General features: G+C 43.4%; 1 protein-coding gene across 1 annotated transcript; it reads left to right on the forward strand.

Moving 5' to 3' along the window:
- Window positions 1-563: 563 nt before the first annotated feature.
- Window positions 564-12,123, forward strand: CHMP2B (charged multivesicular body protein 2B). The gene is made up of 6 exons (XM_063393934.1): window positions 564-722; window positions 3,585-3,676; window positions 6,546-6,740; window positions 9,030-9,132; window positions 10,075-10,181; window positions 10,326-12,123. The coding sequence occupies exons 1-6, from the start codon at window positions 689-691 to the stop codon at window positions 10,437-10,439; spliced, it is 645 nt and encodes a 214-aa protein (XP_063250004.1). The 5' UTR covers window positions 564-688; the 3' UTR covers window positions 10,440-12,123.
- Window positions 12,124-13,004: the final 881 nt, after the last annotated feature.

The raw sequence follows: 13,004 nt of genomic DNA on the forward strand, positions 1-13,004 counted from the left end.
GTGGGTTTAATTCTGACCAAATCCCTCCAGATGCCACGCACCAGGTTTCCTTACAATTGAATTCCTGTAGTATCTGTACACACACGAGCTGGATTTCAGCCAGTGACAAATAACTAAAGGGACGCGTGAAAAACAGTGAAAACTTGCTATTTCCACCGAGACCGGCGTTTTCAGAAAACCAAGCGGTGAACCCGGAGAGCTGCCGAATTAACTTTTTACGTGCTTTCACTGCAATCTTTAGTAATTACACGTACAAGAAGAGAGCTCCAACGCCGAGCGGGGCAGGGAGCGGGGAGCCGGGACACCACCGGGACACCACCGGGACACCACCGCCCCGTCCCGCTGCGGGCTCGGCCCCAGGACAGTCCCGGCCTCAGGACGGTCCCGGCCTCAGGACGGTGCCGCAGCGCCTGTCCCGGGGCTCGGGGTGGCCGAACGAGGACGGACAGACACAATAAACCCCGCAGGGAGGAAGGGAGGCGGTGCCCGCAGCCGCTCCCGCGGCCCCGTCCCCGGCGGAGCTCTCAGGGTGGGCGGGCGCAGCGCGGAGCCCCGGCCCGGCCCCGGCCCGCCCCTCAGCGCCGGGAGGCGGAGCCGGGCGGGCGATCGCGGCCCGGCCGCTTCCTGGTCACCGGAGCAGGAGGCGACAGCAGCCCGCCGAGGGGGCTGCGGGGGTCCGGCTGCCGCCATGGCCTCGCTCTTCAAGAAGAAGACCGTGGACGGTGAGTGGGCGCCCGGGGAGGCCCCGCCGCGGTCACGGCAGCGGCCGCCCCCAGCCCTCGCACGGCCCCGGGCGCGGGGCTGGTCCCGGCCGGGGCTCCGGGAGCCCGGCGGGGGTCGCGGCCTCGGGCCCCGCGTCCCGGCGGAGCGGGAGCTCGCAGGGACAGGAGCAGGAGAGGAGCAGGAGAGGAGCAGGAGGCCCCGGCCCGGCCGCCGTGACTCACCGGCAGTGGAGAGTCCCCGGGCCGGGCCGGCCCTGGCACCGCGGGGCGGGGGATGCCCGGCGCACCGGGGGGGCTGGGAGCCGGGCCCGGCCGTCCCGGGTGAGCTGGTGAGGAAGGAGGAGCAGCAGGTCTCGCCGGCAGCGAGGGAAAACAAACAGGCCCGCCAGGAGTTGCTGGGGCCCAGGGGCAGCCGGGACTCGAGCGGGGCCGCGGTGCGGGAGCCACGTCCAGGCTACGGGAGCCGCCGCCGCCGGGCCCTGGGCTCCGCAGGGGGTGGAAACGACTTGGCCTCTGCTCTTTGTAGCCAGTCTGGCATCAAAACTTCAGCAGGAATAACGATCCTCAAAGTAAAGCCCCCAGAGGATGCCGTAGCCGGCAGCAGGCCCCGGGCGCTGCTCAGCTCCCCCCGCTGTGGTGCCCCCGGGTGGGCCAGCCCGGGTCTGGCTCCGGCACCGCGGGCGCCCCTGTCACATCTGCTGGGGCGGCCTTTGGAAAGGGCTCGCAGAAAATCACACCGCTCGTCGATTGTGTCAGCGGAGGGGAACACACACAGCTCCCACCGGATCTTCCAGTTGTGTCAGCGGAGGGGAACACACACAGCTCCCACCTGGCTCTTCCCGTCTCACATGCGGCACCTGAGAAGGGAAGAAGGGGAGCTGGCGTTCCATGACCAAGGAAGGATTGCAGGAGCCGTGCTGGATGTCTCTTGTCCAGCCTGTTTTAAGGAATGCAGGCGCTTCCTCCTTGCCCTGGTGTGTGTGACACCAGTGTGACACACAGGAGTGGCTGCTGGCGTAAGACTGGCTCAGAATAACCTGTCGTATTCTGACTACTCTAGTAACTGGGAATTTCCCTCAGTTATCAGAGAGAAACAAGAACCAAGTTCTCATCTTGGCCTTCACTTCTAAAAACAAACAAAACAGTCTGTAACTGCAGATAGTTGTTTTCAGTTTATTGTTATCCTTAGTTTAAGCCACTATGAGGAGATCAGAAACTACTGAAGCATCATACTATTCTTGTTTGCCATCACCTTGAAGTTCCTGCCTCTCAAGCTCACTATACTGAGCATTTTTTTTTAAATAGTCTAGTTAGAAAAGCCAGTCTTGTACGTAGCTATTAAGTTTTTTCTTTCAATTCCACCAAGTGCAGCTGTGCAAGTAATAAGCATTTATCTGACTTCAAAATTACTTGCCTGTAGCATTTTCAGAGTGATTTTCTCTGCTGTTTTGCCAGTGTGAAGAATGCAGTTATATTCCATGCCATCTTCCAGTTCTTAGTTATTGTCCACTGAAAAGTCTGCATCTCCCAAGGATGCTTTTTGTGTAGTACTCACAGCAGTAGTAGCATTGTAAAAACACGTGTCATTTTCACACTGTTTTGGTTTTTTTTTTTGTAATATATATTTCTTCACCCAAGAACTGGGCAAATCTCCAGCAAGGTTGGAAGAGGAAGTGTATATTCTGTCTTTAAAATGCCATTGAAGGTTTGGGATTTCTTTTTCTGATTCAAACCTTATCATGTCAATTTTAGAAATTGATGTTTTACAGTATTTCTGGCTTTAGAAATGAAGAATGCGAATGCTTCTCGCTGGTTGTAGAAAAATTGCCTCAAACCTTAAAAATTGAAAAGGACGGCCTGCAATTCTAGAATTTATCCTTCATGAGCCCTAAAGAAAGTTGATGTGACAGTCTGCTCCTTTCAAACTCCACCCAAAGTGCAGGCATAGAAGAGGAGTAGATGAATCTCTCCTCACTGATAACTGCTCTCCTCTGCAAAGGTCAGAGGATGCTGAGTCACATGCAGACGTCCTGCTCCGCCTTTGCCCAGGTGAATCACACCCAACATGTGCTGTAAATCCTATCAAAAGTTAGTTGCAACTTGCTTTAATAAGAGGGTGTTATCAGTATATAATTTTTGATAGTACAGTGCACACAACTCCTGTGTTTGTACGATAGATTTAGACAGTGTTCAGGCTTTGCTTGCTACATCAGTTGTCAGTAGACTGAAATTTGTTGTAAAGGCCTCCACTTTCCTACCTCACTCTTCTTAAGCATCTCCTAACTGAAAAGTTTCAAACACTGTTGCTTTGTAGACTGACTTGAGGAAGAGCTAGACAAAGAGAGGAAGCTCCCTCAGAGCAGAGTAAGGACAGAGAAGAGCAGGATCCAGGACTTAGACCTGGAATTCTTTTCACTGTTTTGTGGAGCTGGGAACTCCTCACCTGCTCTGAGATCTCATAAATCGTGGCTCCTTCAGCTGCCCTGCCTGTTGCAGTCGTGCCTAACTGGGGGAAAAGCAGTGAGATGGCAGTGACTGTGATATTGCTGAGTTAGTGCTGGACCTGCAGGAAAGTGGGTGCACAGATGTCTCTCTGTGGGGTTAAGGCTCTTGCTATGGTTATGGTGCAAAGTAACATCCTACGTAAAAGAGCTTTTTTATTTTTAACAGGATATAGCCCACACTGCTGACACAATGGTATTGTGTACACCAAAATGTGTTTTGCTAATATTTTCTGTATCTGAAACGCTGCCACTTCCCTCTGAACAAAGGGAGGTGTCAAACATGCTGCATGCCTGCAGGATGCTTAGCACATGCTTATTACTGAAAAACTTTGCCCAACTATCCATATTTTCTTTCCAGATATAATAAAGGAGCAGAATCGAGAGTTAAGAGGTACACAGAGAGCTATAAGCAGAGATAGAGCAGCACTTGAAAAACAGGAAAAACAGCTGGTAAGTATGATGGGGAACTTCATTTTGCTCTTTAAAACACACACGCAATGGGAAACTTGCGAGGTTTTAAAGACACAAATCAATGCATAATAATGGAATACCAAAAAAAGTTGTCTTCCCCTTTTAATTTCTCAGTTATTGAAATTGTGTTGGAAAATATTTACTGTCTAAAAGTGATCCTCAGCCTTTGACATAGCAAAATCCTGGAACAGTGTGTTTAGATAAAACGACCACATTGGGTTTTCCCTACAATTCCTGGTATTCTCTGTCCTTCAGAAGGGGTTTTTTTCTAAAAGGTTTGTAAATCAGTGGTCTTGTGGTGGACAAAATAAAAGAAGTGCTATCACATGTTACGATGACTGTCCTGTGGGAGAGAGTCCTTGAAAAACCACAGGATATCAGGAGTACCCAATAGAGTTATTGTCATTCAGATAGAATGTCCCTAAAATTAGCCAATAACAGTGGGACTGTTTGTCTAAATTCAGATGTATTCAGAACTTACAGGGTGTGAGCTTTCAAGTCCTCAGTGGCTGAATGCTGCACCTGTATGGCACTAAGAGGAGAAATGGATGTGCCAGATGGTGGGGTTGATGCATGAGGAATGCTCGGGCTGTGGGAAAAGCTGTGCGAATCCAGCCCATTCCAGCAGCTACTGAGGTGATGGTTCATGGCAGCAGGTCGCAGGAATACCAAGAGCTGGGAATAATAAACTAAAAGGTCAGAGAAACTGTTTCTGAAAGCCTTGGACATGTGAGAAATAGTAGGTTGCTCATAAATAAGGCATTTTTCCGGTATGAAATATTCCAAATATGGAAATAACGTTAATTTTAGTGACTATTCAGGCTGAAGTGTTGATTACTTACCATGCTAAGTGGTTTCAGAAATGTTGAATTTCTGAGGAGGAAAAAGGAGCAGTGAAATATATCTTTGAAAAAGTTAAAATTTGCTGCTGGAATGAGAGAAGCAATGGACAATAAATATTAATTTTCAGTGTCAGATCAGGTGAAGAAGGATCAGGGGCTTATCAGTCAATCTCAAAACATTTCATTATGTGCTTTCTCTAAAAAGACTTTTTTCCCCTTAATTTTAAGGTACTACTCTGAGAAAACCTAGTTATACAGTTATATTAATTCTGTGGCTAAAAATACCTTAATATATGCAGACAGTTCTGTTTCAGTTCAGTAGCCTGATGACTATATGAATTTTGATTTTTTTTTTCCCAGAAGAACATAACTGACTTGAGTAAGCTTGCCCCAGACCTTTCAAAAGCAGATGACATACCCCCAAATTTACCCAAATTCTTTTTAATTAAGAATAAAATCACCTGTATATAGGGCTTGATTTCTGCAGGTGGATTATCTGCAGTGATGTAGCAATTGTTTAGTGTTTTGCTTTGAAAAAATCAGGTTATAAATGCTATGTAGGTCTTTCAACTTACTGAGAAAATCCGTATTTTCAAAGGTTTGCTGTTAAAACTATGGGGTTCAGACTAATCCCTCCAACCTTCTCAATACCTTAGATACAAAAAGAAAGGAAATAATGTTGGTGATGTTACAGGAATTCTGGTGGCTTCTGTGAGCTACTTTCAAAGAGCACAGCTTTACTTCTATTTCAGGCCTCTAATGTTTGAACAGTCTCATGCTGCTTCCTTGCCACTCTGTACCTTCCTGGATTAAAAATAGTGTGTATGACACTAGAAATTATGAATCTGCAGAGGAGATTTTGTGCCAGAGCCATCTCTGGCACAAAAATGAACTTAACTCTGAACTTTTCTGGTAGTCAGGGTAGTGCAGTGGGCCAGTGCACACCTGCCTTTAAAGGTGACTGTTCTGCGTGTCCTGGTGACTAGGATTTCTCTTTTCATGGCTTCTTAGGAGTGCAGTTTTCTGGACTACCAGTGCACATAAAGTGAAGCCACTGCATACCTGCAGCAGGCATAATCTCCTGAAAAATCCAGGAGAAAGCTGGTCTTTAAAAGCTGCTTTCACTTAATGGTAAAAATCAAAATGGACAAATGGTCATCTACAGAAAACTGAGCCGCTGTGACAAGACCTCCATAAAAAGGCTGTAAAGGAAAAAGTAGTTGCAGAGCTTACATTACCAAGTCACAAATCAGAAGGTACACTTTGAAGAGTCCCAGCTGACAAGATTATTTGTGCCAGGCTTTTTCCTGGTACCTCTGGGCTAAACAGATTGTTATTTCTCTTTGAATTGACAGATTGGGGTTTGGATTTGGTTTTCTAAAACAGAAGTGTCTTTCTTACAGCATAAGCACGTGTTAAATTATGCTGTTTTTATTATGATTTAAGTCCAGCTAAATTATGAGGGTGAAAAGCCTATAATTATTTGTCATCTAACTTCATCTATTTCTTCCCCAAAAAGCTGTGAGGTTCTCTTGAGGCTGAAAAAGTGTTGAAAAGAACTCTCCGTTTCTTACATGGGTGATGTTGTTTGATTGCAAGAAATCAAAGTTGATTGGAGTCATGGCACCAGTAGCTGATACCACAATTCCTTCACTTTTGGGGGCTTTATTGAGGTGTGTCTGCTTATCTAGATATGGAATTGAGTGAGCACATAGAAGTGAATGTGACTTCATGCAGAAATTGAAGTGTTTGAGGGAACTGTGTGCTACCACACTATAATTCAGTTTTATTGAATTTTTCCCTTGTGGTCAGATCATACCAGCGTGACACTGATTCTGCTAAATAGCCTTATTAAAAAAGCAAGGAACTATTTATATAACTTAAAATGTCTTAAAAGCTTCAAGAGCATAGTCAACTTTTGAATTTAATTATTAGTGCGAAGGCTTAATTATAGTCTTTGTGCCAATGGAGGTTTTGTGGAGTGAATCCCACACCTTTTTTCCTAGGAACTGGAAATCAAGAAAATGGCAAAGACAGGTAACAAGGAGGCCTGCAAAGTGCTGGCAAAGCAGCTGGTGCAGCTGAGGAAGCAGAAGAACAGAACCTACGCCGTGAGCTCCAAGGTCACCTCCATGTCCACTCAGACCAAGGTCATGAACTCCCAGATGAAGATGGCAGGAGCTATGTCAGCCACAGCAAAAGTAAGGCACTACAGGATATTCCTTTATATTCAAATGCAGCACGTGGCTGCAAAAAATGTATTGGTTGGGGTAATAGCAGGGCTAAAACTCGCTGCACGGGGTGGTGAGGCTACAGTAGGGAAATATAATTTGGGTTTATATTATTACATTTTCATTTGGTCAGTCTATCCACATAGCACCTACATACTTTCTTGGGCTAGACATCTGTCAAATGTTTATGTGATAAAAATAAACTAATGAGAGTGAATGAACTCTTTTAGTACATAAAGACCTCAAACCCTGCTGCTACAGTGCCTTGCCTGTACTTATTTGTTACAAGCAGTTTTTACTGGGAAAAAGTAGGGCATGATTCGTATAGAAATCAAGGCAGTGTGTCACAATAGCTTTATGGCTTTTGAAAAAAGTAGGTTATTGCTTTGGATCTAAAGTTCCTATAAAAAAATCTAATCTTGGAGTTCGCTGTCATTTTCTCTGTGCTCTCTCAGGAAGGAGTATTACATTAAGTTTTCTCCCAAATCTCATCTCAGGAAAGAGAGGAAAATCTCATTTTTCCGGGTTAGGTGTGAACGTTCCCCTATTTCCCTGAGTTGATAAGGAGGGATGGGGCTTTTGGCAAGGAGGACGGTGCAGGAAGCAGAATTAGGGTGCATCACTCTAGACCAGGCTGGGCTTTGATCCCAGTCCAAGTTAAATCCAGTTACACACAGCAATGAAACTCGGTGCAGAACCACAAAGGCTTGGTGGTCAGGTGCCTTTTAGGCACAGCATGAGTGATACAGAGTTGTGGCTCTGCAGCAGATTTACAAATTGGACTTGTCTGACTGATCAGGTTCAACACCTTACTCAGTATTTGGACAACAGCACTCAGGTGAACAAGTTGGTCCTGCTTTTTAATTACTACATGGATGACTTATTTTTATCTGTGATAGATCTTGAATTGAATTTCTCAAAACCAAAGTGCCACTGGAGTAGTTATGAAGGTTAGGTCAGTAGAAAAAAGAAATCAAAAAATGTTTTTTTAAAAAATTACCCAACATTTGGGAAAATCATGTTTTTTGAAACACAGCAGGTACTTGTATCTGCAATTTGTGTAACTTTGTTGGAGAGAAAGGTCTTAAATTCTTCTGATCCCTTTTAAAGTGAGTACTTTGGCTTATCAACATGGGAAGCTTAAAGAATTGTTAATCTCATAAAACCATCAGGGAAAAATATATAAGATCAGTTGCCTTAACAAGCAAAGCAAATACATGAATGCAAAGCTTCCAAAGTACTTTCAGTATACTTCTTAGCATGTATGTTGCTAATTTTGAACATATTAAAATCCAGTTAAGTTACCTGTTTATTTTAATCATGCATCTAACCCTTATTTTTTGAAGCTATATAAACTCTCTATCAGTGCAGATACTTTTGATATCCATTTATACCAGCACCTTCCATGTCCAGAACAACTTCTTAAATTCAAATAATGTGACCATGAGCACAGTCTTTGAAATTCAAATAACATTAGTATCATAATACATTATCACTTTGAACAAACTCAGATATGAAGGCAGACAACCTTCTGTGAATCCTGTATTGGCTTTATACCATCTCTTTTAATTAACCAAGTCTTTTATCTTCTCAAAGATGGTTAAATTTTACATTTGAATTGCTCATGTCTGTATTTCAATTCTGAAATCTTGTATCAGTAACTTGCTTTTTAGGGAAGAGGGAAGTACCCCACAGCAGTGCCACAAAGGCACTGTAGTAAAATGGGTGAAGTTTATTTCACTGTCACAGTAACACCTCCACCCATCACACAGGTGAACCCTAAACAAATACTTCCTCAACACTTAGATATTTTCTTTCCAGAGAAAAGTAATTTTTCCATTAAATCGTAACATCAAGAAACAATTTTATCGTGTCCTCCAGTGGTAGTTCAAACAAATGGTCCTTTCTGAATAGGAACCTGCAGCCATTTTCTTCTTTAATGTGTGTAGCCTTCAAGCTAGGAAGTGTTCTCCATTCTTTTCATTCTGATCAGTTGGATTTTTCCTAATGCAAGGCCAGAGGAGGGTCATGGTGCAAGAAAGAGGCACATATTCAAAAGTCTTACCTATTAGGACACTAGACAGCAATATTTCTTTCGAAGTGCAGGCTGTACTACTGATCTGTTACTTACCTACAGTTCTCATGGGATGTAAAGAGACAAGGAAAGTGAAATTTGGATTAAATCATTTTTCTTAATGAATGCACTGATATTTACTAATGTCTCATTGTATGATTTAAGAGTCTTTTCCATGTTAATAGACAATGCAAGCAGTTAATAAGAAAATGGATCCGCAGAAGACACTACAAACCATGCAGAATTTCCAGAAGGAAAACATGAAGATGGAAATGACTGAAGAAATGAGTAAGTTCTGCACTGCAGGGGACAGCTGGCTGCCCTTGGCAGGGGAGAACCAGCCTAAAACCACTGATGTTTGAAGTTTATTTCTATAGTTAATGAGACTGACAGCAAAAATGTAGAGCGAACAGAACAACATATGTCTGAGCAGGAAAGATGAACCCTAGACTTTTTTGAAGTTCTGGGTATTAAATCTAGAATCTATACCTTCCCATCTTCTGCAAAACATTCATCCTGGTTTTAGAAGGAACATCCTGGTGGGGGGAAGAGGGTTTGAGACCTACTCAAGGCCTTGATGGCATAACTGAAAACTTGCCTTAATTTACATACTGATAATCTCATCTTTCTGCACGTGCTGGTTCTGTCTCCTTTTTCTTGAATTAAGCCACAGACAACGTTTTGGAGAGGCAGCAAGTTTCTTGTTCCTGAGTGCATGTGTTCACTGTCAGCTAATTCCTGGTGCTGCTCACAGTCTTCTCCCTGTCCCAGTTAACCTGCCCCTTTGTTGGTCATATTAAGGAGCATGGACTCAAACCCATGCTCTTGACCAAGATGGAAACACCTCAGCTGCACACAATTTACCCGAGTAGTTAACAGCTTTGCAATGGACTTGGAGGAGGAAGTGAGAAAGGGGATTTTCATGGAACTATAGGTGTTTTCCAGAAATGTTAAAGTCTAATGTGGGGGGAGATACAGCAGCTGAACACCTTTGGTGGAACTAAACATTTTTATAAAAACAGCGGTGCCTGACCCCGTTGTTGCCCTGGCTGTGCTCACAGGCTTTGTAAGGCAGAGCTAAGGAAGCCTCTCAACACCCAGGTGCCTTCTGCTGGTCTCTTACACCATGGTGTTTCTGCTGTGCTCTGGGAGGGCAGAAAGATGGTACTAGGTCATGCTAGTCACCCTTTTGCTTAATGCAGTCTGGATGTTTTTTTTCTTCCTTCTAAGTTAATGACACTCTGGATGATATTTTTGATGCTTCTGATGAAGAGGAAGAAAGCCAAGACATTGTTAACCAAGTGCTTGATGAGATCGGGATTGAAATCTCTGGCAAGGTACGGCTATCTTTGCACAGTTCATGTGCTTTTTTTTACCCTACCTCCCAATTTTTAAACTGAGTTTAATTTTTTAAAAAGAGTTTATTCTTGAAGTCAGTTTGTCTGCAATATTCTGACTGAAGAACCCTCTGTCTCCTGCAGATGGCCAAAGCCCCCTCAGCTGCCAGAGGTTTGCCCTCTGCGTCGGCATCGACCGCCGCCACCATATCGGACGAGGAGATCGAGCGCCAGCTCAAGGCCTTGGGCGTGGATTAACTGGGCCAGTTCAGAGTCTGCCTGCTGGGGGCTCAGCTCCAGACACATGTGCAAAGTGCAAATACTCTTTCAATGCAACTGATTGCCAGGAAAATCCTGAAGTCTCAGAAATGACAACTTGAAGATCAATTTGCAGAGAAAAGTACTTTTTTTTTCATCCATTGCATGGAGTCTTTTTGACTCTGGACCAACCAGGAGTATAGTTCTAACAATAAATTCCCTTATACATGATCCAGATCTGCCCTTTGGACTCAAAGTTTTCCATCTCAGTTCCTGATCTGTCTCTAGAACTGGCTATTCTGTGGCTGATCATGCCACTTCCTAGGACAGCACCTACATAATGTTTATCATTTTTACAAAACCATTGTTATAGAAACATTCTTAGTCTCTCATCTCTTAGCACAAGCAAAACTTCACCTTGGCTCTTAGTTGGAAACTATTTTTCCCATGAGAAATAGCTTTGAAAGTCTAGCTAATTTAGGCAGAAGGAAAAAAGCATTTTATGTATTTCTTTGAAATTCCTTTTGAGCTGATGAAATAATAGCTTGTTATTCTTCTTACCAGAAGGGAAGGATACACTCCTTGTGCAGTTAATTTTTCTGGAAGAGGAGTTACATTTGTTAGTGAACTTTGTTGCATGAAAGGCACTGATTGAACTCTATTGTACTGTAACATAGCTGGTTTCAACAGAATTGCTGTGCCTTTATGTATATAAATCTTGTACCTTTGTGATTTTCTTTCAGAATGAGTCTTTGAAAGGTGAGTAAACTTGATAATTAAGGTGGTTTCACAAAATGCTTCGGTGAGACCTCTCTGTACACTTGATGAGACTCAGTGCTGGAGAGATGCACTCATTCAGAAATGCAACTTGTGCACTTGCAAAAAGGACATTTGCCTGTAGCAACATTTGTATATATTTTACAGTATTTCTTAATGGAAGATAACTGTGCATAATTGTATTGTTTGCTAAGATGCAACTGATCGCATTGATAAACTAAATATTAGTTTTGAGAACAATTTTGGATCATAAATTATAGCTACTTGTCTAAACACTATAATAAAAGCGTTCTGGTTCTGTGAAGGTTTTTCTATGGTCTCTGAACTGCATCAACACAATTCTAGCTTTAAGTGGAATATGCATTGTGCTAAGGAATAAGAACTGTTGATACTTGAAATAGACAAAATGAGAATGCAGTTCCCAGTTATTGCTTCCTAGATGGTGTGATATTCCTCAGCCCTGACTCTGCTGGAGATACTTATCCCTCAACGTTGATTTAGTGGTGCTGCTCACTGAACAGAAACAACAATCATATTTGCTTTAAAAAGAGAAAAGCAAAATGCCTCCTAAAAGCAAAACTAGGAAAACTGAGGGGGAGTAAACCTCATAAAGAGACTTTGCTGCTGGGCAAAGTGTAGCAGAAAACCTCGGTGAATCTACTGTTGTTGCACCATCTACTGTTTGGGACTGAAGTCAGCAGAGAGAATTCATAGGAGAGCCTTCCTCGGGTTTTATGCCTAGAAATGCAGGTGTTCTTGCTCTTTCAAAGAAATAATGGACAAGCTGAATCTGTCAGGTAGTGGCTAGGGATGTGGAAGTTAATATATTGCATATATCCAATATGGGGTGATTTTTTTTTTACAAGTTGTTTTGTAAAAATCTAATAAAAGGCTTTTTATTCCACAATGACTTTGTCCTCTGTAGGTTGGTCTTACACAGCTGTCTCTTACTGGGCTTTTTTTGTAAGCTCTGATAAATATCCTTTGACTTGAGTTATAAAGCACCGTAATATTTAGTGTAGTTGCTTGTGGGCCTTTGGCTCAATATTCAGTAAAGACCTGCTCAAGTTTGCATTCCCTTGTCTGGAACCTCATGCCCAAGTACTGCTCTGTGGTACTGAAGGAGAAATCATACTGCAAACACAGGGATAAAATGGTGGTGGTTGTAACATTGTAGTAGCTGGGTTGGACACCAAGGCTTTCTGACTAAGGTGTGCAGTTAATTCTTTTAATAACTGTAAAATTGGGCATGATACCACATGATACCATAAGGAGTTCTTTCCTCTGGGTCTTTGAGGAACAGGAAGAAATGAAGAATTGCTTTTTTGGTGCCTTTGGGACTGCTGAACTAGGACTGGTGTCAGTATCAATCCTGTGGTTTGTTATAAGTTACCTTTTCAATCCTGCAGCTGTAACCCTGTGTAAAATTCTTGGGGTAGCCGACTGAGAAGTGCTGTAGGTTTGCAGGTTTGTTATATGTCTGCAATTATGGTCAATATGTTAGATCAGTTTAAAAAAAAAACCCAAACAATTAAACCACTCAATCCTTACCCTCCTTTATCCTTGCTAACATCCCAATAGGAGCTGGATCTGAGTCTCCATCTGGGAGCAATGACGTAGTTGTGCACACACTAAAAATGGCTCTAGCCAGAGTCCTTCTCCTCAGGTTCCCCGAAGCAATTCCCAGGGGAGCAATGAGAACACAGTGAATGTAGATGCTGCTTCCTCCCCTCAGACTCTTCCAATCTCTACTTTAAACATAAAGGACATCCAGAGCCATATGGAAGC

The sequence above is a fragment of the Prinia subflava genome, chromosome 3 (genome assembly GCF_021018805.1).
Source record: "Prinia subflava isolate CZ2003 ecotype Zambia chromosome 3, Cam_Psub_1.2, whole genome shotgun sequence".
In the NCBI taxonomy this organism is placed as follows: domain Eukaryota; kingdom Metazoa; phylum Chordata; class Aves; order Passeriformes; family Cisticolidae; genus Prinia; species Prinia subflava.